At 40.4% G+C, this 27,006-nt stretch overlaps 1 protein-coding gene across 1 annotated transcript in view; it reads left to right on the forward strand.

The window, feature by feature from the left end:
- Positions 1 to 2,339: 2,339 nt before the first annotated feature.
- Positions 2,340 to 27,006, forward strand: part of Plxdc2 (plexin domain containing 2) — a 436,032-nt gene continuing 411,365 nt past the window's right edge. The window contains exon 1 of the mRNA XM_004644757.2: positions 2,340 to 3,354. Coding sequence (XP_004644814.1) covers positions 3,243 to 3,354 — 112 coding nt within the window. The 5' untranslated portion in view covers positions 2,340 to 3,242. The remainder of the gene's footprint in view (positions 3,355 to 27,006) is intronic.

The raw sequence follows: 27,006 nt of genomic DNA on the forward strand, positions 1-27,006 counted from the left end.
AAGTGAGTGCATGGTGAAAATGTACATAGCAGACTCGATTTAGCCAAAATATATGAACTTTTAATTAACTGTCATTATATGAGCAGCCAATTCCATTTCATGTCGAACATGTTCTTTACATACCTTTTCTTTCTTTGTTACTTGCTACAGTGTAAATGAAAAGTAAATGTTTATAAATAATTATTGATTGACATGTAAGGCAAGGCATCACAGTGAATACTTTCTTAGTTTTGATCATGACAGCATCAATCATGATTGACTTCTGCACTTATATGCAACGTAAGTGTTTCTTCAGTTATATATATATTTTTCATTACATGTAATTCTTCACAGTAAAATAAAGCTAAGACAAAACAATGCATTCAAGCAGCACAGAGAGAAACCAACAAATACAAGCCTGCTCAGACTGTTTTGGAATTACCATTAGGTTCTTTTCCAATTTTTGGCAAGTTTTCCATACATAAAGATATATAGCCTCAGGAAGGCAAAACATTGCTGCCAACAAACAAGAAAATTAAAACTGCAGATCTGCAGTACAATAATGAAGAGAAAGGAAAGAAAGTGATAATAAGAAGAGGTGAGGCCTTGATTCTTCTCAAAGAAAACAATTTCCCCCATTTCTCTGTTATGAAACAGGGTAACTCACATGGTTAAAAAGGTACTTTTTTGAGATGATTCTTACTAGGTTTGCCATAATTTTGCCTATTGTGAGAACTGGATTTCTACAGAAGGATTTAGAGAGCTTTATACATGGATCCTGGAAGTAGGGACCTCACTGGGGATGGAGAGGTAAAAAGCAGCATCAGTTATCATACAACCAACTTTTGATTAGAAGGTTCAGCCTTTGAACTTACTCAACAGGGAAGTAGTCTAGCTATTCAAATGCTATTGTAACATTACATAGTTCCCCAGAATATGTGATTATGCAGACAAAGAAGCTAAGTTTCCTCAGTAAGTTCCTGAGCGAGCAAAGGTCTTGACCTAAGAAGGATGCAGGCATGGCACACCCATGCGTTTATGTGTATATGGTATGAAATAAAAAGCAAACCGAGTCTCTTATTAGGGAAAGCATGTTATATTTCTGTTTCAGGTGAGAGACTTTCCTTTAGTATCAGATTTGCACAATTGATTGATTATCTGAATCCAATTTTACTGAGTTTTGTGACAAACCATATATACCTTATGTTGGCATTCATAAGCTCTCCAAATCATGAAATGACTTGAACAAAGTAGGGTAAGAGGAACTTTTGAACCCAAAACAAGGGCAAAGTATTATTCAGTTTTGGTCTACCCCTTTCCTCAAGAAACTCAGAGCCACTTACTTTATGCGAGGAAAGGTTCAATTAATGCCGCAGTATTAACTCCTCTCATCCATTGCTAGGACTCTGTAAGAGCATCTCTCCCTACAGAACCTTCCCCTTGGACGCTGGGGAATCCAAGGCTAAGAGATAAGCCTTCTGGAGAAGGGACACTCTACTCAGGCCTACTGGCTCTAGAACATTCACTTTTTCATAACTAGACGTGGCTGCTTCTGTATCTCTTTAAAATTAAGTTAACTGTATGCAAAATAGGAGGTAAGCTAAAGAGAGGGCCCCAATGGGTTAATACTGGGGCAAACCCCAGAGTTGAAAAAAAAGAAAGAAAGAAAGAAAGAAAGAAAGAAAGAAAGAAAGAAAGAAGAAAGAAAGAAAGAAAGAAAAGAAAAGGAAAAAAAAAACAAAAACAAAAACCTAGCTTGGGAAAGCCGGTCAAAGCCCCCATAGGAAACTCAATAGGCCTCCTGTTCCTTTAAACTCTCGCTTTCGCTCGGGCTGCTACTCCACAAAGCCGGGGTAGCCGCATCAGCAGCTGGACTACGGCGCGGCAAGCCACTTCCCATCGCCCAGCGCGCGGACCTGGGGTCTGCAGCCCCACAGGCTCCGGTTGGCTTCCTTCACACCCCAACCGCCGCAGACAAACCCTCTCGGAAAGGCGCACTGTCTTTAAACCCTCCAGAGCCCTGGAAGATCCCAGGCTGGCACCGATATGGCCCGAGAGCCAGGTGGGTGCAGAGAGCGCGAGCCGGACGCGCGGATGGCGCCCCCTCGACTCAGAGGTGGCGCTCTGGGACCGCGCGCGGCCGGGGTTGCCCTCTCGCTCCCCCTGGCTTCGCTTCCTAGTCTTCATCTGACGGTGACTCTTCTGCCAGCCCCGAGGAAAGTGCAGCCATTGGACAGGTCGGTGCGAGCTGCCGGTTTCGGGGAGGAAGGTGGGAGAAGCCCGGAGGAGCGAGGGGGAGGGCACAGGGAGGAGGGAGGAGGTGCAGCCGCAGATCTGGCAAATTGCGAGCGGCCTTCCCTCCCCGAAGTGCGGAGCTGGAGCGCGAGAGAGCTCGGCGGTGGCGCCTCCTCCGCCACCAAACTCCTGGGCTCAGCGGGGGCTTGGGGCCACCTCCTCCTGCTCACCAGGAGGAGCCCTCTCCAGAGCTTCCAGCCTGACTCCCCCACCCCCTTTTCTTTATTTTGGATCTTCCTCTCTCGGTCTTTCTACAAACACATTTCCCTCCCTCTGGCTTCGGACCTCAGGCTGCAGCAGCCCGGACCTTCCCAGGGCTCAGCTTCCCGGCGTTGCCCGTCGCTCCGGCGGCCGGAGAGGACGCGTGCCCAGCACTGGGCAAAGCAAAGAAAAAAAAAAAGAAAAAAAAAAAAAAAAAAAACAACTTGTCGGAGGGGTTTTGCCAGCAGCCCGCAGTCACTCAATTTCCAGCCAATCCAACCTCCCGCGGGGCTCTCTCAAGACAGGGGAAAGTTCCTCCGGAGCCCGCAGCCCTCTTCGATTTGGAGGTGGCACCAGCGACAGCTGTGGAATTAGATTTGTTTTGAACTCAGCGGAGCGCAGCGCGGGGACTCGGAAGTCACCGATTGCGGGTACCCGGGCGACGCTGCTTCTGCTGCTCTGGTGCAGCCCGGAGTTTGTGAACCCTGAATGCGAGCTGCTTTTCCTCCTGGTAACTGTTTTGTGTCGGGTGCGGGCTGCGAGGGTGGTAAGTTGCAAAGAAAGATCCGGAGGTCCGGAGAGCGCTGCGCTCCCCTTCGCCTTCCCTGCTTGCTGTCCTCGGGCGTGAAATCCCAGAGACATTCAAGGCCTCAGGAGTCCACCAAGACCTTTCCGCAGGGCTTGGCTTCCTCTCCCCCAGCCCCACTGTGAGTCTGGGACGCCGGGGAAGGACTGTCAGGACGCAGGAGGGAGGTAAAGGCAGAGGCATGGCGAGGTTTCCGAGGGCCGACCTGGCCGCTGCAGGAGTTATGTTACTTTGCCACTTTTTAATCGACGGGCTTCAGTTCACCGAAGGGAAGCCTGGAAACCGAATCAAAGGTAAGATGCCCTTCGGCTTGCTGGTTTTGTGCGTAGCTGAAGACCTCTCTCTCCTCCCCCTTCTCAGCCCACCCCCACTTCTTCTGTCTGCCCTTGGCGAAGTTATTGCAGCTCTTCTTAGTTAAACTTGAGTTTCTAAAAGACTACGAGAAGGTTGACTAGAGGAAGGTGTGGGGAACTGGGTGTTTTCTTGAGGCTGTTAGCTTGCTTCACCTGGACAGCAGGAGGTGACACTGCTCCTCCAAGTGGCCCGGAACGGGCTCCAGCGCAAGAGCAGACTGCTGTGGGCGCCTCTTTCTGAAGCTTGCGCCCTGGCTGCCTCTTCCTTGGGGCTCACACACACGGAGCAGTGCGCACAGGGTTGACTGGGGGCGGGGGATGTAGAGACAGCCAGGCTTCGCATATCTGCCCTTAGTAGAAGCAAACTCTGCATCCATTTGTCCCTCCCCAGGAGAAGCCTACTAGCTGCCTCTGGCGGCCCGGGCTTTGCTTGGGTGCTTACGGCGGCAGGGTTCAAAGGTGGGGAGAAGATGGGAAAGGTGGGGGCGGGCGCGCCTCTGGAGATCAACCCCTGGCCCCATTGTTCCCAGCCTGTCAGACTCTTAGACAGGCCTGGACTCGCCGGTTGCCCTGACATTGGCTCCACCAGGAGTGCTGGCCTCTGCCTCCCGCAGGAAGCCTCGCGGTGAACTCTGCAATACGCCCCGGCCTGGGGAGAAAGGTCCACAGTGGACGTGCGGACCCCTGCGCTCCCCTCCCCTGTCCCTCTGCCTCCCGCAGGAAGCGACACCTTCCGCGCTGGCGACCGCTCCTAGCCAGGTGCGCGTCATGGAGGGAGCGGCGCTCCAGGGTGAGGAGCCCGGACGCTGGCCACCGCGAGCTGGGAGCCCGCTCCCTATTTCTGCCCTGCAGCCATGAAAAGTAAAGAAACAAAGATCGTGACAGAGATTTGTAAACCCATTTAGACTTCATGAAGAGGTGAAATGGGGAAAAGACACTTGGAGGGAAAAGCAAGAAGAAACAAAAACTTCCTGGTTAGGATGAGCGGTTTCGTTTTATTTTGCGTGGGGCGTGTGTGTGTGTGTGTGTGTGTGTGTGTGTGTGTGTGTGTACTTTGAGGGGGAAGTGGTAGTCAATGATTCCTCAGAAAACGTACATACATATATCCCACTGTCAACCATGAGCCACCGATGAGACGCTAGGGAGGGCACCTGGAAATGCCAGGTAAGGGCGAGTCTTAGAGGAAATCTTTGCACAAAATTTAATCAAGCTGACATCCAGTCTAAGCACTATGTCTGTCCCTAATATGAACTTTTACAGAGAAAGAACAGACATTGTCTCAGTGCTTCTGTTTATGACTGGAGAGATGTGTGTGTCGGTGTTCTTGCAGGAGGGGTGGCGTATGTAATGACACTTGGAGGCCTGAAAAGAAAATGCAAATTTCCAGGATGGTGTTGTGTATTCTCTGTAATTGTTTTGCATTGAAAGACATAAGTGGTTTTTGGCTCTGTGTGTCTTATCTGGTGCATTTCATTGGTTGAAAACAATAATACTGTTACTTTTCCAACAAACTGCAAAAGGGGGAGCAGTACTTTCTCTGGGCATATTGTGGACTAGATACGTGCTTATAGAAGACACTTTTGCATGGAGGTTTGGGTGGGGGTTGTGTGCCAAAATGCAAACCATGTGGTTTGTATTTTAGAACTTTGAAACTGGGAAGAAATAACGCATTTTTCACTAAAAACAAAAGACAAAGCAAATACCCATTTCCCCCTGGATTTTTCTCATTAGTAATCCTATGGAGGGTATAAACATATATACATAAAATGAATTAGTATTTCAAGTTCTCATATCAATGCAATTCACTCCCACTCTAAGATTGACCAATATTTAAAATCTTTTGCTTTGAGGAATATAAAATAGTTATATTGTCAACATAACTGTACTGATACTTTAAACTAATGAACTATTTTTGGTGGAATGCTGCTCTTAGGACCTGCATATTTACAGGATTTAGTAAACAAAAAATTAGTGGTTTTAAATGTCTTAGTAGTTTCTTAGAGACAAGCTGACTTAGTTTCTTTCTTGGACATCTATCTACATGTAGTCTTATGAAATAGTCTTGGAATTTGATGCTTAGACTGCAAAAGATCTAAAATGTACCAAGATGAAACAGAAAAAAATATTTTTCATTGTAAAATAGCCTATGCAAAAGTTAAATACCAAGACAAAGAGCCCAACAGTCTTGAAATTTGGCACACGGCAATCAGGATTTTTATTACAGACATTTTGGCACAGGAAAAAAAGCATCTGATTTCATAACAGGGACATTTTATTATGCATTACTTTAGTAAATGCTGCAGTTGGTTTTATGGCCAGCAGAGGGCAGGGAAACTGTTAATTTCTTCATCTTTCTTATCTTTCTAGTATTTCTGTTGTAGGGTCAAGTAGTTTACATTCAGCATTTTCTTTAAACTTACTTTAGCTGTTATTTTCCCCGGTTGGATTTTGTTTTTCGTTATTTTCTGCTTTTTCTGGGTTAAATAGTTTAGTTTGAAATATTACTAATTATAGCATTCATTATGGAAGTGGTCTTGTTGAGATTCTGTCACTAGTGGAAAGTTCCTGTGTGTGTGTGTGTGTGTGTGTGTGTGTGTGTGTGTACTTTGCACAAAATACTGCATTGTCCCAGTGGATTAATTCAAGTGGATAATCTTACCAAACAAGCATGGGTCAGATTATTGGAAAATGACAGATTAATTATTTGTGTCCCTCGATGACCTATGCCTACATACATAAACTTAGAGTATCAAACATAAGATCATTTCACTTGAGAGAAAAAATACAAGTTGTGGCCCAAGTTTAGGAAAGTTTAGACCAGATTGCAACTGTGATCTAGAAGGCTTAGAACAAAGATAAGGTTTTTGTGTTCATGGATGACTGTGTGGAGGTTGGGAATTATTATAATCAGAAAAATGTGCCCATTTTGTTATATTTGATCTTCAGTAATAGATCTTGTCATTTCTCATTAAGGAGAATGTGCTTGAGAATAAATCTGGGTGAAGTTAGATATTAACAATTAGTTTTCTTTCTCTATATAAGAAGCAAATATTCCCATGAGGGAATGTAGAAAATACATGTTTTAAAATTACTTTTGACTCCATTTTTTTCTATCGCAGAAATAGTATGTTCTTAAAGATGGATGCATTGGTCTACAGACATTATCATAAGATCTAAAGTCTTCAGCTGCTTCCCTACTTCATGAAAACAGTCCCTTTACTCATGGACCTCTGCACAATGACCCTGCGTCCTCAGACACTGCCCACCCCAGCCCTAACATTCTCTCGCTTTGTCACCAGTGTTCCTTTAGTGGGTACCATGTGTCCTATCTTCCTGATATTTCTCTTCCTCTTCCTTCTCTAATTCTCCTCCATCCACTCATCTTCCACTTTCTTTACAGGTTGATCTCCAGTGACACCCCACATGGGAGGAAGTACTGTCTCAATGCTTTCTTGAATGGATTTGTCCAGCTCTTTTAATTTTCTTCCATTTTTGCATGTTACTTGTCAAATTTGTTAAAGGAGACCTACAAATCCTAAAGTCAGGGACCATGATGTATCATTTTGGAATTTCCTACATTATCCTACCATGTGGGCATGCAATAAAAAGTTGTTGAGCTGAATAAAACTGAACATCATAATAGTTCAAACTGAATTATTGATTTAAATGCTACCTTGGCAGGCATTCCTGTCCCTTTTTAGATAGTCTTTTTTCTACAAATGTTTTCATCAATAACATAAATAAGAGTACAGAAATTAACTTCATGAAATATAATTTAATATAATTAAACCTAGAGGATAGGATCCAGATGTCTATGAAACTGACCTACTGCTTATGGTTTGGTGTCTTACTTGAAAACTACTATTAGTAGGTAAAATTTTCAAAAGTTCATTCTATCATTACTAGTGGTTGCTTGTGTTCTCCTTACTAGCTGCTGCATGCATGACTGTTCATTATGTCCTTAATTTAATATTTTGAATTACAACATACACACGTTATATGTACATATATCTACATCCATGCATCTGTATTTATGTGGTACTATTCTATTTCTCAGTGGAGATTACAACTATTAATTAATTGTGACTTTTTGTGAAATTGCTTGTGAACAAAACTGTGCTGACTTCTCAGGCCATTCAGTTATCCTGAATGACATTTTACACACTTAGTATTTATAGGTCTGGTTGATGACCTCAGTGGTTGAGTGTTTCCCCAGCGTGTGTGAGATACCCCACTTAATTTCCAGCACTTCTTTGATGTTTGTTCCTTCATGTAACAGTGTTGAGAAATTGCCGTAGTTTTGTAGCTGTCCTATGGCTGGATCAGTTATGACAGCAGGAACTAATAAAGTGGGGCCACTCCATAGGTTTTGTTCCTCCCGTTTACTCTTCTGCTTTTCTGTGTGGTGGGATGCATCCCGGTCCTCATCAGAAGCCAGGCAGATGCTGGCTTTCTGCTCCTCAATCATCACCCATAAAAACCATGAGCTACTTAGACTTCTTTGTTCTATAAGTTAGCTTAAAGTAGGTATTCTATTATAGCAACAGAAAATAGACTAAAGCATTACATTTTCTCCCATAAAATCTTTATCCTATGTATGTTTTAGAGGTGGAAAATATAGTTACATAGACTGGTTGTGTTAATAAATTGTTTTTTAGATTTCTCTTAATCTGACAAATTCCATGCTTTTGCCTTCATCCTCAGTAGTTTTTCTACAAAGTTTGTGTTTTCTGTAGAGCTCTCCATTCTCCATTCTGCGAGGTCTTCCTTCCCCAAGAGTTACCCAGGAAGCTTCATTTCACTCTCACACAGGGATTCTGTTCAAGCAAGGAAGTTACTATCAAATGTCAAACTATGCAGAGATGCCTTTCTTAAGGCAGTTCTCCTCCTCTTTGTCATGTTATTTACGGACTGGCCAAATGAACAGAATAGTAGTTGAGAAAAAAAAAAGCATAAAAGTTTTTACTTGGTGTTTAGAATGAAGAGATTCATTGCAGAGTTCTGTGTGTGTGTGTGTGTGTGTGTGTGTGTGTGTGTGTGTGTGTGTTTGTTTTCCATCTCATTAAAAAGCTGGGAATGTATGGAATGCTAGTTAGATTTGTATAGTTAAGCAGAACTGAAGGTTTTGTTGGGGTCCTGGTGGAACTACCATGGCCTGTGAAAGACTGGAGATCTGAAGGAGTGGTTGCTCTCTGTGACCTACATGAGATCCAGATGTGAATCATTCCTACAGAAGCCATCCAAACGGATCTAAGTATGAGCAGTTTTGCTTTACCCCCTAAGCAAGCAAAAGTAGGCGGGGATCGCTGTTCGTACTTCAGTGATCGTGGAGGGCGGTTTGTGATTTTTTGTCTAGAGAGCATCACAAAGAGATACATGGGGCCGGTCAGTTAACTCAGTGGATTAAAGCACCTTGAAGCAGGCCCAGGGGCTAGGGGTATGATCCCCAGACCTTCTGTGCAGGGTCTGCCACCAGGGCGCACTGAGACAGCAATTGAGACTAGGCATGGTGGCGTGTGCCTGTAATCCCAGCTCTTGGGAGGCTGTAAACAGGTGGATCACTATGAGTCTGATCTAGTAGTAAGACCCTGAACACCCTGTAAACTCCTCCTTAAAATACAAAAATTTAAAAAAGAAAAAGAAAAAGAGAGATAGAGAGAGATACAAACTGCCTTCCATTTTACTTTTTCTGAAATCTTACTGCTTAGTTCCTCTCCACCTGTCATTTTTCATGCATGAACAAAACATTTTCTTTGGAATCCATATTTCTCAAGGTTTATCCTGCAGATAAGGTGTGTAGTCCTCTGAAGCTTTGAGCATATTGACAGAATGTTAAGAATTTGCCTTGTGGGTATACTTCACAGGACTCTGACTATTTAAAAGTAAAGTCCCTACATATTCCTTGGAGTACTTAGTGATAGGAAATGTCTAAATGATTCGGATATACTTTTTAAAGAATGATGATCGATAAATATAGCCTAGGTTATTGAGATGAGGATAATGTGTTCCCTAGCTCAGTTAGAAAATGGAATGCTCACTATGCGGTGATGTTTTCTGGGTAGTACTTGGTAGTGTTTTTTGTATTTTTTTATTATTATGCTTCTGTGAATGTGTGTATGTGTTAATTGTGGCAGCTCCTGACCATTATTTTAGTCCTGAAACTATTACATAAACTCACAATTATTTATTGCTCTAAAAGGGTAATGAGGCAGGCACAATTTATCATTATAGCATATGACATTCATAACTAATAATGATTTTCAAGATGTGAAACAGTTTTTTAGGTGCCCTTTGTATATAGTTATGCTGAATCCATTTTTCATATTTGCTTAATTTTCTCCAAGATTGAAAGGACCAGCAGACTAGTGAAACTGCTTATGCATTTGGTGTAATTTGTTCATGTGGCCCCCTGAACTGGGCACAAGTCCAGTATTTCATTTGATTTCTTTTGGATGTTTCTGCTTCCTTTCCTCTGATATCTCTTTCCTCCTATACTTTAAGAAAAGTCTACATACCAGTCACATGAACTGAGTTTGCATTGTAAAATATGCCTGATGCATAAAGAAAGAGTATGCGTGATGACTACTAGTTCGATTAGTCATATTCCAAATGCATCTGAGTTGCTAGTATTTGAGAAATACTGCCATGAACTTTCAATTCAAAACCTAAGGAAACCCATTAATTATTTGGCTGGCCCATAACTTTATGTGTATAGTTAGCTAAAGTGGACTATATATACATATTTTATTAAGGTTTCCATCTTCTTAAATGATTATATAGTTGTTTTAATTCTACTTACTATTAGTCTAGGTCTTAGGAACACATACAGTTGAATTTTTTGTAAGTTAGCTGTTTAACTTGCTAATTTAAAAAATTAAAAAAAAAATTGAACTAAGAGACTTATTGGTTGTATTTTTGTATATTTGTTTCTGAATTCCTGTTCAGAATAGAACTAGGAAGTACGTTCTGTCATTCAAGAGAAATTTGAAGGTTATTTTATGACCTTTCAGAAAACTCTGCATGCCTTCTGAAAGCAAAGTTGAACAATAAGGTTTAAAATATCCATCTCATTTTGTACTATGAAAGCATTTTGATTATGTCGTGAAGATATTTGTTGCTCATTTCTTTTTACTCTTCAATGTTGTGGTAGTTTAAAATCATTGGGTGTTATATACCTTGCATAGTGTATACTTGCACCTTTGGATTCATAACTTGCATTTTAAAATGTTGTGGATTTAAAATCACTTATTCATTTAAAATTAGATGAATTTATGAATGCTTTTCACCCTACATTAAGTATGAGTATACACATTTCCTGTATCAGAATACTATGGTTACATCTGCCAATGTGGCACATACGATGAATGGATCGTGAAATAATTTAAGTCGAAGCTGAATTGGGCACTCCACTTCTGCTCATGTTTTGCAATCATACACGCTTCTATTGGTTCTAAATTTCCCACTGATTAATTTATGCAGTTTTCCATCAATGGGTAATGAATGCTATTGTGAACATTCCATCTCTTTTCCTTCATTATGTCCCCTCACGTGCTAGGACAGAAGTTAATCAGCCCACATTTGGGGCCAAATTCATGGCTTCCTAGTCTTGTGTATAGTGTACTATAAAACGTAATTACAGCAGTAAGTCCTGCTGAGATATTACACTAAAAACATAAAGGGGGTGCCCATAATTATTCTTACAATATTATCACAGTCTTACTATAGTTTATGAGCCTTTGTATCTAATGGAGGCAAACTCATCTTCTTGGCCTTTGATTGAAATCATATTAAAGTTTTGGGTCATTTTGTAAAGAATTCGTTCTCTAAATAATGGGGTAATGATGTCATTTCTTTCCTACAACATCTAATAGACAACATGAGTTCCACAGCACTTCCTAACAAAATGTTCATAGTAATTTCTTGAACTAATAGGCCTATGTTATATGCCAGTTCCATTTCCTATGTTATATGTCAGTTCCATTTCCTAGTCACATCATCAACTCATCATACATCCTAGATCTTAGAAACACAGAGGGGAATTGTAGGTTAATTATAATGAACCATTCGCTGGAGGGAAGGGGTATTCATTTAGATCTTCTTTGGAACTACTACAAAGAGGAGATGAGATCCTGGGCGGTAGTACCCAAAGAATTTTAGTATCCCTTGTACCAATCTATCTCTGGACTCAGAGAGTTCAAACCTAAAATTTGCTGCCTTTTAAGAAAGAGCACTGGTGGACCAGTGAAATAGCTCAGCAGACTAAGCACCTGCCTAGGGAAGTGCCGGGACAAAGGTTCAATCCCTGGCACCATCAGCTGTGCCGGCCCTGACCCAGGGCACACTGAGCTGGTCACTGAGACAAGGTGCAGTGGTGCATGCCTGTAATCCCAGAACTGGGGAGACTACAAACAGGAGGATCACTACGAGTCCAAGCTGCACAGTGACACTCTGTACCAAATAAATAAAAATAAAATTCAAAGAAAGGAAAAGAAAGAAACAGCACCGGCCAAAAGAGTAACTTTGCCTGGATTTAGGGTTTTATTTTATATTTGCTTATTAGCTAATTAAGTTCAGTTCTGTGAGAGATTTATGATGGGAGCACACTTGACAAATTGCTGCCATTCTAATGCTAGCAGAATTTATTATTTAATGTAAATGACAAGCATTTACAATTAGTGGCTTGAATTTCACCTCTGTTATCAGCACAGTTTATGACTTGGCTATTGCTCTGGACTTAGGGGTGGTGATCGGAGTGTTTTTTAATTGGGAGTCACTGGTCAATGGGTAAGCTGAACAGCCTGTTTTATTTCTTTGTTGTTTAGCCTTCATTATCTTTTTAACATCTGTTTTTCATTGCAGATATTTTTAAAAACAAGCGTGATTCAAAGCAATTCTGCTGATGATAGTCTCATTGTCTGGGCACTGCAAAACAGCTACACAGGAAGCCAGATTTGTGCAATCTTAGTTTTGTCAAGTTGTTTTTAGAAGAGACATTTGTTAAATAGGCAGAGCCAATAAACAGCTGATTCTTCTTTCAAAAAAAGACAACAACAAATCAAACATTGGCGATTGCCTTTCAGTGACTTCCCTCTGCCCTCACTACAGCCATCCTTTCTGGCCTCATTTACATCAGCCAGTAGTTTCCTTTCTTGCCTTCAAAACTGTTTTGTTGGAATCCAGTCTCCACTCCAGAATGCAGAAGTTCTGTGTGAAATACCCTTCTGGTGGGGTCACTCCTGGGTTGAAAATGCATTTATGTCTTCATGTTGCTCTTGCTCTTAGTCATCTGGTTCTGCTTTTCTTCTCTATGTCCAAGTCCATTGCTTCTTCCTCCCCAGGTTTCTTGCATAGTTTCCCCTCTAAAATTCTGCACATGAGCAGATCTTGTTAAGAGCTCTTCGGTTTGTGACACACAGCTTGGCCTACTCAGCGTGTATACAGTGCGCAGAATGAAGGAACATTTCAGAAATAGATCTAAATTGAACAACATTCTACAATCCCACCCTATGTTAACCACCCTGCCGGTCCTCTTTGAAAAGCCAACAGCTGTTATATTGCATATAGGACATTTGGAAGGAACATGTACTCAACACCAGCCCCCAAACTTTTAGACTCTTTCCAAAGCGAAGCCAGTTACCATAGCATGTTCTGCGCTGCACGTACCAGAGGGGCCCCCAACTCAAGCTCAGGCATCCCTACAACTGGGAGGGTGTGTGTGTGTGTGTGTGTGTGTGTGTGTGTGTGTGTGATTGGGTTTCTCCAGGGAGAGAGGCCAGGCTGTCACCACCAGCACCACCTTCATCCCGCACTGCATTTTTCAGTGAATAGAAGAAAATAGCAAAAGAATAAAGCCACATGAGATGAAAATAGTAAACTGATATCCTTCCAATAATTTCTTTCAAGTTTTATAACATTCTGCATTCAAATATTATATCAAAAATAATTATGAAATTTCATGTAAGGGAAGATATATTTCTTCTAAAAGTACCCATATTTTGATTTATTCTTTTTTTAAGAACTTATTATTATAATAATGGAAACTTCTCTCAAATGCTTGTGCAATTTCAATGTTGTTTATGGCATGTTCTTCCACGAATGAGCCAAATTATATATAGGAGAGAAAATCTACAAAGAATTCCAAGATGTGACGGGCAAAATCTATAAGGATAATCTCTGATTCTTCCTTTTGTACATTACTGGGGATCAAACTCAGTACTTTGCACTTTCCAGGCAGGTGCTTATGCCACTGAGCTATCATCCTGGCCCTTGATTCTTCTTCTTTTACTCTGCTTTTGTTAGTGTTAGTTGGTAGTACACACTGATCACATTTGTCTTGGGATATTGGAAATTCTACCCTACACATTTTAATTCCTTTTACTTTGAAATCTTCCTCCTTCCTCCCTCAATCTTCTGTTCTTTAAATGCAAAAATTATATAATTACATGAAGTCACATGTATTACTTTTACATGATCTTGAATTGGATCCTTCACTCATAGAGCAAAATAGTCATACTTCTTTCCTTTCTCATGTTGTGATTTAAAAGAAAGTACACAGGAGGAAGTCAAACATCATTTATCTTGAGGGAGATATGGCAGTCATAGGATTGAAGATTGTCTAGGGATTAAGCAGGTCATTAAATTTCATACCATACAAAAGAAATGAATACCTATGAGAAGGCCTTTCATCTGTCACAATTCCAGGACTAAACTGAAAACCATGACCACAATACTTGGCAACTCTTCCTATGAAGAGAAAATGTTTAATTCTCATTCCTTGAGTCTGGGCTAGATTTGGGGCCTCCTTTGAGCAAAATAATGTAATCCTAATAGTTTGTACCTTGTTATAGATTTAGATTAAAATGTCCCTTAAATCTCATGTGTTCAGAGGTGGAGATTTTGGAAGGTGATTGGAAGACAGGGATGCATAGGTCGTCAATGGATGAGACCAAAGAGGACTTCATAGCTGGATGTGCTGTTAGCAGATGGTGCCACATTGAAGAGGTGGGGCTCTGGGAGTATGTCCTGAAAGAGTATTTTTGTTCTCTCCTCCACCTCTTTACTCCTGTATCTTCTTTCTTGCTGCCATAAACTCAACAGTTTCCCTCCACTACAAACTTCCACCATGCTATTTATGCACTGGATCCAGCTGACTATGCATAGATCGAAGCCTCAGAAACTATGGACCAAAAGAAAACTCTCTTCCTTAAGTCATGAGTGCTGGATGTCTTGTCCTAGCCATGGTAAAGTGATCTCAGGTGTCCCCATTGGGTCCGTGTGTTAAAGGCGTGGATACAACTGGGCACTGTAGTACCAGGAAGTGCTAGAAATTTAATGGTAGGGCTTAGTAATTTGATTGTGCCCTCTCGGTCCCTTGAGTATGCATTCAAAGCAATTTGTGGGAACTCATCCTCTTAATCTCACCTTCTTTCCTTCACTTCCAAACCATGCTATGAGTAGTTTTTGCTCCAGCATCCACCCCCACCATGATGCACCGCCTAACCATACCACAAAAGTAGTAGGGCCATTCAACCATGGGCTAGAATGGCCAGAGCTGTGAGCCAACATAATCCTTTACACTGGATAAGTAGATTCACTCAGATATCTGTCACAGAGACAGAAAACTGATGAATGTACAACCAAGAAGCTTTGCAGTTTTGACTTCTGAGCTCTTGAAACACTGTCTGGAAGTCACAGAGTTGGAAAGAAATCCAAGGATACAAAGCCAACAGAAAAGAGGTGCAGACGTTTTATCTATGCCAGCTAATTCCATCCCTAAGCTAACCCTTGCCCCAGTTGAATTCAACACATGAGCACACGCAAATAAATCTAAGAATCACCTGGTCAAAAAAAATAAAATAAAATTCTTCACATGCTAATGCCTCGGTTTTTTGTCTTTGTTTTGGCTATTTATTCTCCAAGCCTTAACTTAGACTTAATTTTTAGTACAGTGTATCCTCTTGGTGTTTCACCCCAAACACCAATATTGAGATAGGTACTTCAAGAAAATGCACTCTGTATCTTCATCACATCGTGGCTCCTCAGGAACGTAATTACTTGTGGCTGTACTTGGCTGAAAACTGGTAGAGGTTAGAGACCATTTGGGCCTGACCCCAACTACCTCACTGGCTCCAAGGGCAGGAAGCCTGCTTTGAAAATGTGTTGGATGAAAGATTCTGGTTACTTTTCTACTTGTGTAATAGTACAGTATTTGTCCAGATCACTCAAAGTTTTGAAGCTTTCTTTCTATATGACAGCCAGATGTTGAATGGTCCCAGAGTAGGGAAAATTGCCACAGGTTTTGATGAAGCCTGAGAATTAAAGGATGGCTTAGGAATGATCCTGTCACAGTAAAGTAGAAAAAGAGAAAAAGAGATACTTTATAACCAGTATTTTTTCTTGTTTGTTTGTTTATAACCAGTCTTATCAAAAGGAGTTTTAAATTTCTGAGCTTTGTACATTAGAATACTACTTCAAAACTTCTAGAATGAAAGATTTTAATCTTCTGTAATGATGTTAACTGAGTATCTTTGAATTGTCTGATGAAACATTAAAATTGATTAATTTCCTTCTTTCGAAAAAATCATGGTTTAAAAGAACATAAAGATTTAGACATGAAATTTGTATAACCAGCTCTGTAGGGAGATCAAAATGAGAGATAGAAACTGTGAAACAGGCCCTAAATGTAAATACTTGTGAGTTTTTCTTTAAGATACAGATTTTGGGGCATTATTAAACATTTCTTTTTTCAAGAAAAGGGTCTAAAATATCTCTTGTATTGGATTCAGTGGTGTAAGTGAACTTTTTTCAGGTCCTACATATGATCCAGTCATTCTAGTTTTATCAATTTGCCCCAGCATCCTTCTTTTATACAATAATTTATTTTTTGTTATTTTAAAAAAACCCTCTACATTTTTTCAGACCCTTGTTGTTCTCTTTCCTCAACATTCTTCTGTCTTACACAGTAAATGTGTGCTGTGAACATCTGATATTTTTGTCTGCTCTGAGCCCCATACCATTTCCCCTCTTCTAGTGACAGTAGCCTGTCATTAGTTGGGAATGTCCTTCCTCTGACTCTAGGTTGTTTTCTTGAGTGTTTTATGGTAGTGTCATACTTCCCCAGAGTTCAGCATGTGTCCCCAAGGTGTCCACACATTATTTCCCTTTGTTCTGGGCTTTACTTGTACAATTAGTCTTTTCCTGAATGGCACATGATGTTCTGGAGGGCAGAAGGTCTGTTTTTTGTTGTTATTGTTGTTTGTTTTCAAGAGTTTCTGTAGCAGGAAGATAGAAATCTAAATCTTTCTATAGATAACCATGGATCTTCTAATAGGATCCATCAGAAAATTCCAATTTTGAGTTGGTATATATGCTGCTGAAGCAAGCATCCAGTTTTTTTTCAAAATTTTATTAATAAACAGATAGCAACGAGACAGTTTCAAATCAAATCAAAAGTACAGTTTCAACAAATAATACACTGCATATAGTCTTCTTAGTGGTTAATTGCTGTACAAGATGTGGACTTGAGATCCTATTTACAAACACCATTAGAACAAATCATTCTATTCATTAAGAGAATGCAACTATGTATCTATCCTAACCACTTTGAATACACAGATACAAAATGGACATTCATCGGTATACCCCATTTTTTCTAAGTTCCGTTATTGAATATTATAGGTATGTAAACTCAGCAAAATATTCTAAAAGAGTCCAGTAGCCCATAATAGCATTGGGTCTTTTGTTTAACTGGCAATGTCAGAAATTATTGACCTGAGTCCCCCACAGCTCAACATAACAACATGGCTTTACTTCCTATATTTCATCTTCATTCTTTTCTACTGGATGGTTAAGACCAAGGTAAAGCAGGACCTGTGCAACAAGAGTTGTAGCTTTTTGGTCTGAGAAGGTCAGTGAAATGTCCTCAGGATTTGTCTTGAGATCCTGTACCTCAGATTGTAGAACCTTTGTCAGTGCAGCCATGTGGATGAGTCACGGCCATTGCTTGGCCAATGTGCTCTCTGTGAAAGCCTGAGAGAGTGATTTCTCTCCATGTGGCTCTCCTTAGGCACACTATGGCATTGATCACTTTCCTCTTTGGCCCCATAATCTTCTTGATCAGAAAATTTGGGACACTACCGAGGTACATGACGTTACAGTACAAGTTCTCATATGTCCTGAGTCTTAATTGACCTTAGAAGGCTAGGGCCAAAATGTTGGCATTCCTTGTAGCCCTCCTTTTTCTCTAATTTTGGTCTGCAAACTTAGGTTGTTAACCATCCAGAAGACAAGCTTATTGTTATTATCAAAGGATTTAGGCTATCAACAAGCATCCAGTTTTGATTTAGGATTTGTTAACTTTTCATTCGGAGTCTTGCAACAGTGCTTTCAATTATATAATTACTTGATTCAGACGTTTCTGTCCACTGCATCGCAAGAACTGGGAGGATAGAAACCATGTCTCTTTCATTTCCATTTATAAACTAATTTTCATTTTTACAACAGAAAGATTTTAATATTCCACTTTCACTGATGAATAAAGCCACCAGACACAAGATTAATAAGGAAACTGAACACTTGAACAATACTATAGATCGATAGGACCTAACAGACATCAGCAGAACACAGTATTCAACACCAGCAGAATCCAAAGTCTTCTACAGCTCACATGGAACATTTTCCAAGAAAGATTATATGTCAAGCCACAAAACAAGTCTTTAGAAAATAAATAATCTTTCTATATTAATTTGTCAGAATGTAATCTCCATAAAAGTGAAAATAAACTCAAATCTCAAATATCATGTGCTATCCACAAAGCAAATCAGAAGTGGTGAGTGCAACAGAATTTATCCTCTTGACTTTTTAATGTAATTTTTCAAATCCCTGTCTCACTTGATATATTAAATGTTCTTATGTGGATCTTACGTATTAAATCTTTCTTTGTGTTTAATTTGGTGTCTTGCTTTACTTTGTCCTGCATTCTTATCACTGTTTTATGTTTCTCTATGAGCATAAACTTTCCAGATATTAACATACAATGGAGAATGTTTCAAGTTTAATGAATGACAATGCATCATAGTTTTTGGTATTCCTTTGATCTCTACCCAAATAAAAGGGGGGAAAAAGCAAACAATATCTGCTCTATAACCAGTGCTTATTCATATTATTTACTGAATACTATTTATTGGGATGTTCCAGCTCAATGACATTTAAAACTTCGTATAATTAAACCTCAGATCTAGCATCTACTGCATTGTAGCTTCTCAGTGCAGAGACTGTCAACTTGTTGAATAAAAGCCCGCAAAGTCTCATTTTCTTTCTAATAAATGCACTGCCTTGTTCATCTGCTTACTCATTTATTCAACAAATAATCAATATTTTTTAAAAAAAATGAGTAAAAAAGGGGCCAGGATATAGCGGCACAAGTGCCTGCCTGGCAAGTGCAAGGTCTGTGTTCGATTCCTGGTACCAATAAAAAAAGAAAAAGAAAAAAAAAAATGAGTGAAGGGCTAAGTTGTCGTGTACTAGAAGTGAAGTGAGCATTGTAGTTAGTGGGCAGCTGCTGTAGTCTGGACTTTAAGAGCCCACCAGAGGCCTCGGTGTTACACAGGTGTGGTCCCAGGTCACTGCTTTCCAGGAGTAAATGGGACCCTTCATAGGGAGGTGGTTGGCAAAAGCTCTGGGTAACTGGGGGGACCCTCCAAAGTGGATAGTAAGGTCTTTGCTGCTGCTCCTTCCTCGTGCTCCATGATGCCCTGAGTGATCGGCGTTGCTTTGCCAGCACTTCCCACCCTTGCCATTCATCATCCCCACCAGAAAACTCAAAGCCACTGGTCACCCAATCATGGACAGGCCTTTTTAGTAAGTGATTATCTCAAGCATACAGAATAGGGCCAGAAAACTGACTCATAGAAACCTAAGCATTTATTTCATATTCATTATAAATAGGTGAAGACTTCCTTGTAGTATAGATTTATATATGGCCTATGCTCAAAACATGATATTTTCTTAATATGATTCGAAATTCTTCCTATAGTTCAATTTGCTTAAATTTCCTGCTGTTTAATCTTTTCCTCCATCCAGATAATTTCGGTTGGAAGGTGTCTCCATTAAGCCAATTTAATTTCATATTTTAGTGGGTGAGAATTTAAAGGAAAGCAGTGTTTATGCTTAAGAAACGTGATTGATGAGGAGGAGCAGCATGTTTGTAACTGGAACGCAGAGCAGGGAGTTCCAGCAGCAGAAATCTAGAGCAAGGAATGAACTGGTCCACTGGGCTGTGACCTGTGAGAGTGGCAGGGTGTGGGGGCAAGTCTGGAGGAATGTGGATGGTAGGAAAGGCTCCTAGGGAGGACAGCATTGAATTGTCTTTTTTAAAAAAAAAATCTTTTATTTATTTGGTACAGGGTCTTGCTTTGCAGCTCAGACTTGTAGTAATCCTCTTGTGTCAGCCTCCCCAGTGCTGTGATTACAGATGTGTGCCCCCACACCTGATTTCAGCGGCTGGCATGGTACACCCAGGGTTCCAGAGCCAGCAGGGCATGTGGTCCCGGGGATCGAACTCAGGTACTTGTGTTTGCCAGACAGGTGCTTAGACTGGTGAGCTATCTCCCCAGCTTGTTTGCCTTCAGTTGCTAACAAGATGGTTTTGAGGCCAAATAGTCTTATGCAAAAATCTTGGCTCTGCCATTATCTTACTTTATAAACTTAGGCAAAAATACGTATCATCTATCACTTGGGAATAAAATTACCTATTTACTTAGAATAGGTGTCATAAAATATTCCTATTCTTTGAAGGTTTGGTCAGATTTCTATAGAAAAATATGGAGGATGGAAGTGATATGGCCAGGAAGATAGTAACCCAGAGCAAAAAGATAGGGCAGGGCAGGGAACAGTGCTTCCCTTGAAATGTTGTTTCCCTTTCTTGGCATGGGCGAAGGACACAGAACAGAATTCTGCTATGTCATCTACCACAGAAGAAGAATGTGGGTACTTTGACCTTATCTGTACACTTGTATCAGCTGCTCTAGGGTGGACACAACTGCCTTGAGGACAAGTGAGCTTTTTGGTAATGATGTTCTAAGTCTAAAATCCTAAATGCTCCCTAAATTGGTCTAAAAAGGTAAGCAATATATGTGTAAAAAAGCAGGTTAGCAGTCCTAAGATTTCATCCAATAGTGGAAGATGGGAAATGTTTAAGTAAAACTGTCCTTCAAAATTCAAAATTTTCTTAACATTTTGTAGGTTTTCATTTTTCCCAGAATTTTACAGTGGTATTTGGTGTTTCAACTGAAGTGGCCCCTATGTGTGTAGTCTAAGCAGGTACAGCCACAGGGCCACTGGAGCTCCTTGTTCCTTTTGTAATGTTTTTTACACTAGCGTTATTGGTCATTACCTTTAGAGTCATTTATATGGACTTAGGTAATGTATCTTGGAAAACATAAATTCACAGAGGAACAGTGGGCCACCATTTGACAGCTTTGTAGAATAGGTGTGGTAAAGAGACAAATATGGTGTCCACAGTTAAACAGATTGGGAAAGGAAGCCATTGGCAGCATCCTGCATTTGACCTTGAACTGCAAGAAGTCACTAAGAGTGTGAATGTGGGGCCAGCGAGGTAGCTCAGTGGTCTAAAGCACCTGCTTAGGTGAGCTTAGGCAAGCGTGCAGGGTAGAAGTTCGATTTCCAGCACCACATACAGTGCCAGCCATGCACCCAGGGTGGGCTGAGCCAGCCACCAAAAAGGAAAGCATGAATGTAGGTGTGTACATGCCTGTGATGGGTGAGGTGTGTGTGTGTGTGTGTGTGTGTGTGTGTGTGTGTGTGTGTGAAGGTGGGGTATCCCTAGTCAGCTTAGGGTTCTTTTGTCTGATTCAGATACAAATCATGAATTGGTAAAGTGCAGCTCTGTTAGCAAACTTGATGTCACCAGATGACCCCAGGTGTTTCTGGATGCCCACAGTTGACAGCCAGCTGCTAGTCACTGCTGCTGCTGCTGCTGCTAGCTGTCATTGTCCAATGCCAGCGTGTGCTGGATACCATCGGTTAATTCTACCATGCACTGATCTCCGCTGCTGGTTTTCATTGGTGGTTGATCTCTGGAGCTATTTGATATTAACAGCTCTGAATATTTGTCTTTCAATGGAAACTGGCCACTCTGTCCACACTATTAAGGATTTGAAAAAGTAGATTTACATGACTTTTGGAGTCACTCAACCTGAGAAGTAAACCACAAAGGGGTTTACAAGAACAACAGACTGTAAAGTGTCTCTAAGAGCCTTTATTTCAAGAGGGGCTGTGCTGCAGCACTAGGGGCTGAGGTGCAGTCCTGGGAAGAAGCCTTCCTAGACTCAAAGCAGAGAACTGACTTGGGAGTGCTGCCTATAGAGCAGCTGCAGACTTGTCATGCTTTGTGTCTAGTTGCCCCCCAGCAAAGCCTCGTGCAGTCTTGGGGCAGCCTCTGGGGTTTGTGATTTGCTGTGGTGCTGCACCAACTCTGGGGGGGCAGGTCATCTGCATTACAATGTGAGGAGGGGAGAGAGGCTTGCTGACTGCCCAAGCAGTGGCCCCTGCCTTTGCTCTTGCTGTTTTCCTCTGCCATGGATGGCCACTCTGTGCCATGTGCCACTCTGCTTGGAGCCAGCTGAGTAGGGACTGAAACCTCCATTAACCATAAGCTAAATAAACCTTTCCTTCTTTAATTCTGCGTGTTGGGTATTTTGTCCCAGCAATGAGAGAAAAGTAACTGAGACAAAGCCTGTCAGTGAGAGGCAGGGCAGAAACCAGGGATTCTTCTGAAAGGTTTGCTGTAAATCTTGGGTATGCAAGTAAGAGAGCAGATCCTTCCCCTGTTGATATTAACACCCTGAGAATTCCTTTTTTTTTCTTCAAAAAGACAACAGTACAACTGAAGTGGCAGGAGTGAGGGAAGGGCATCACACTGCCTGGCTGCCTGCACTCACACTGGACTGAACAATGGCAGTTTGATAGCCAAGGAGAACCCTAAAGCAAACTGTCCATGTCCATGGAGGTGCAAAGGGAAGCAAAAGTGGAGGGACACACAGCTGCTGGGAAAGCCACACCCCCTCCATGGGGGGGACTGAGTCCTGCATCTCAACTGCCTCAGGTGGGGATGACAGAGGCAGCAGAGCAGGAATACCAAAGGAGGCTGGTAAAGAGCTGCTACAGAGACCGATGGGTGAGCTCTGAGGGTAAAACCAAGGCACCATTTTTTTTCATTTGTATCTATCTGCATATAGGGCCTCTGATGCCACTTAATATACTTTGGCTGACATTTTATTAATATTATCAAAAGGTAGTAGAATTTTTCCATATACTCAAAATGTCATTAGGCTTAGCCTATGTGCTGAAAGAAATTGGTCCAATATACAATTGTTTCAAAATTACTAAGTAGAGAGACTTGAATTGAAATGAGTATGCCGTAGAATCCATGGTGAAATTTAATTATGAAAAGAGTGCTTTTAGACATTGAGCGAACATCTGCTGAATGTGTTCTATGCCAAGCAGTGTGCTAGTGGTGAGTGGTGTTAAGAATATAGTTTTTAATACTGAAGATAGGACTTTGAAAGAGATGGTTGTAGGAAAATGTGATGATGGAGAGAGGGAGAGGAAGACGGAAGAAGAGAGGGGGGAGGAGAGAGAGAGAGAGAGAGAGAGAGAGAGAGAGAGAGAGAGAGAGAGAGTAGCATGGCATCAGAAAAATGGGTGGGGATATGGGAGATGACAGCCTGGTCTAGCTTTGAAATGTGACCCAGGGTAAGGGGCATCCCCAGGACCCAAAGAACCTTGCATACCCAACCAGATGCTGAACTAAAGGTGACAGCTGAATGGTGACATGTCTATAAGTTGAGTAAACAACTCAGATAGTGTCTTAATAAGGTCTGTATCTGGAGTATAGGGCACACTAGGCTGAGGCAGACATGAGACAGACTACAATACAGATTACTGGATTCTAAAGAGGGAACATGGTAATGAAGGCTTCAGATAAAGGGAAAAACACCTGAAAGAATTCACCAGTTTCCCTGGGTAGGTCAGGAAGTAGAAACATGAACTCCACCACCCACTTGTTAAGGACTGAGATGTTCATGGGACATTCTAGATTGTGCAGGAGTTCGCCAGATTCGCCCAGGCCTGGGGCTCAGCAGGGAGGTCAGAGCTGAGATGGAGATGCCAAGCCAGCCATGCAGCGGTGGTGATAGGACACAACCAGGTCACAAGAGTAGAGCGAGAGGAACAGGAGCCTGAGTTTGGAATCTCTGAAAGGTGATCTGGGAGCTCTAAGCTGAGTGAGGAAGGAACACAGAAGTAAGGAGAAGCAGTGATTTGAAGAAGCAGGCAGACTGGTAGAAAGAAAAACAGAATTTTAATCTTTACTTCTATAGAAAGAATCAAGCAAGTAACAACTAAATATTCTTTCATAAAAGCTCTTCTCAATGGGAAACTGTAAAATCTTACAAATGAAATGTTATTTATTTTCTCTAGTATTTCCACCTAGGTGAGTTGGGATTTTTATAAACAGCAGGAAAAAAAATGTAGTTAAATCCCAGCAAGGGTGGGAATTAAAAATGACAGAAATTTAATTTTGGTGGAATTGGGTGGTTCTGGTGCCAGAACACAGTAGGAGTCACGAGGAATTTAAAAGGAAGAAACAGCGACGTGGAAAACTCTCTGTGTTTTTGAAACCATGGCTGGAAAAGAAATGGCAAATAGGAAATTCCCAGAAAGGGGCACAGGAAAGAGAATGCTGCCAGCATGGGACCCTGGAGCCTGCTTATGGGCAGGAGAGACGCCACCGGCTGATGTGTGCCTGCGCAGGGCAGAGCTAGAGACGGCTGTGCCGCGACACAAGCGATCGCGCTGGGAGCCTCTTCCCTGGGAGAATGATCACGGCGCTCCCAAAACGCAACTGGACTTTCTGAATGAAGACTGTCTTTTATCACTTATGAAAACGTTGCTGTGACATTTAATAAAAACTTAATTAAGATTTAGACCCACGTCCCATTTTATGCAACCTGGCGTTCTTAAGTCCCTGGAATCTCTGAAATAAGATAACCCTGTTGGAAAGAGAATCTCACACTCACAAGCAACAGGAAAAATGCGTAAGCTTCATGTATCAGTTAACAGATATGTGAAATATTTTACAAAACAATTGTAAAACATCAAGGAAATTATAGTTGTATTAAAGAGAAGTGTACTTAAACTAGTGCATTTAGTTTTAGATGTTCATTTTCCAGCTAGCACACCTTGAAGGAACCATGACACAATTTCCTTGCTGTTTTACTAATGGGAAGGTCAGGAATTCAAGTACTAAACTCCAGAAAGAAGGTTGTTTTCCTCAGTAACTATTTTTCTTTCAGTTTTTTAATACTTTATGACTGTGATAAATGCAGATTTTTATACTGAACACAATAGTGAGTGGCATAGAGTAAGTATTCAGCAAATACTTGTGAAAAAAGAATTTTCTAATCTTTACTTCTATAGAAAGAATCAAGCAAGTAACAACTATATATTCTTTCATAAAAGCTCTTCTCAATGGGAAACTGTAAAATCTTACAAATGAAATGTTATTTATTTTCTCTAGTATTTCCACCTAGGTGAGTTGGGATTTTTATAAACAGTTGTGTTACAGGGTTGTTGGAGGACTGATAGGACTTTTTATCATGTGTAACAGGAGACCCATCCAGACACTCACTTAGTTTCAAATCTAAAAGAGCAAAGAAGAAATATAAAATACTGTTTATGCAACATTCAAAACAAGGATAAAAATTGAAACTAGGAGCCTTTCTTATCTAAAAATTATTTTTCTGGACAGTTCATAACATTTTTTTCCTAGTGATTGAAACATTGTCCCATATCTTCAGGAAGAGAAGACAAGGGAGTGGGGAGGAGCAGAAGAAGGAGTTGGTCAGGGACAAATGAATGCTCAGAAAAAGGTTATAGATAAAAAAAAAAATGAGTGTAGGTCAGGTTATGAGCCTACCACAGTATTTATGGCTGTGCTATAAGGTAGTTGCTTAATTTGTGTTTTCATAAATGATCCATTCTATTCTCAGCTTTGTAATGCTTCGTAAATTTCAAACCAACAAAATACAATATAATGAGCTTTGTTTCATAAGACTTGCAGAAGCGCTACTGTGTCTATAAACGTGCGTTGGTCTACAGTGTTCCTTCAGTTTATACCTCAGTGTGTTGGATCATTTATCATTGTTTGTCTGTATAAATTACTCTGTCACATGCTTCCATATAGATCGGAAACACAGGCCTCTCTTTGTTTTGGTTATCTTTTTTTCTCATCCATTTAGGTTCTTAATATTCTGACTAGATAGTAGCAGAGTCATGGTCATAAAACCATTTATTCTATCCCTTCGCTTGTCTTTCAGTGAAACAAGAAAAAATTGTTATAATTCAATGAATTGATATGTTTTTTTTTTTCTATTGAAACTTCAGGCTACTTGGCTTTCTGGGATAGATTATTTAATGCTTTCTTCATTTTATAAGAACAGCACAAATTCTTATCTTCAATATATTTACTAATTTCAAATCTAGTGTTTCTTCACATATTACAATAAATGCAACATTTGAAATTTGTAATAATATGTAATTAAATCCTGATAAAAAGATAAAATACTTTGTCATATTCACTTTAATTTACCTTAATGTCAGACTCACATTAATTTATGGAGTGTTAAAACAGTTTTGAAAAGTGTGAGATCAGGTGAATTAAGTCAATTGCAGTTTGAAGATTCCTCATCCAAAATGCTTGGTGCCAGGTTGGCTTTTGAACTTTTAATATTTGGGAAGAATTTCATCTCCATAATGAAATACCTCAGGGGAGGAACTCAAGTTTGAAAATGAAATTCATTTGGTTTATATACACACCTACTACACATAGCCTGAAGATAAGTTATATGATATTTTTAATAAATTCATGCATGAAACAATAAAATTGACTACTTTGTCATGTTACCAATGAAAATGTTCCACATTTTAGAGTATTTTGGATTTCAGATTTTTGGTTTTGAGATGCTTAACCTGTATATGACTTTTCATTTAATCTTCATTGTGATCTACTGACTTTTACCAGGAAGGAAGTAATTCTAGGAAATAGTCAACTTGCTCAGAATCACACATAGGATGAGAATAACTTATCAACCTGTTACTCTGAAAGTCAAATTGAATTTTGTTTTTACTCCATCACAGCCAATTCTGTAGATTACAGCATTCTGTAATCTAACTTTTTCCAATTGTTTGTACAAATGAATGTTGTTAATTACAAATTAAGTTATTCTAATTTTGTTGATTCCATATATACTGAAGTGAACTTTGTATAATTTATAATATATGATTACTATTATCATTAATATTATTTTTGCAATAATTTATGCCCTGGATGTTTTCCATTTTTATTTGCATTGTTTTAATTTTTTAAATGATATATAAAAACATTAAATTATTCATATTTATGGGGTGCCAGGTGATGTCTTAATATGCACTCATTGTAAAATGACCCCATTTTGTAATCACATTCATCATAGGGAATTTGTTTTTTGTTTTTATTTTTGGTGCAATACTAGG

The sequence above is a fragment of the Octodon degus genome, unplaced genomic scaffold, assembly GCF_000260255.1.
Source record: "Octodon degus isolate 3935 unplaced genomic scaffold, OctDeg1.0 scaffold00208, whole genome shotgun sequence".
Classification (NCBI taxonomy): Eukaryota; Metazoa; Chordata; class Mammalia; order Rodentia; family Octodontidae; genus Octodon; species Octodon degus.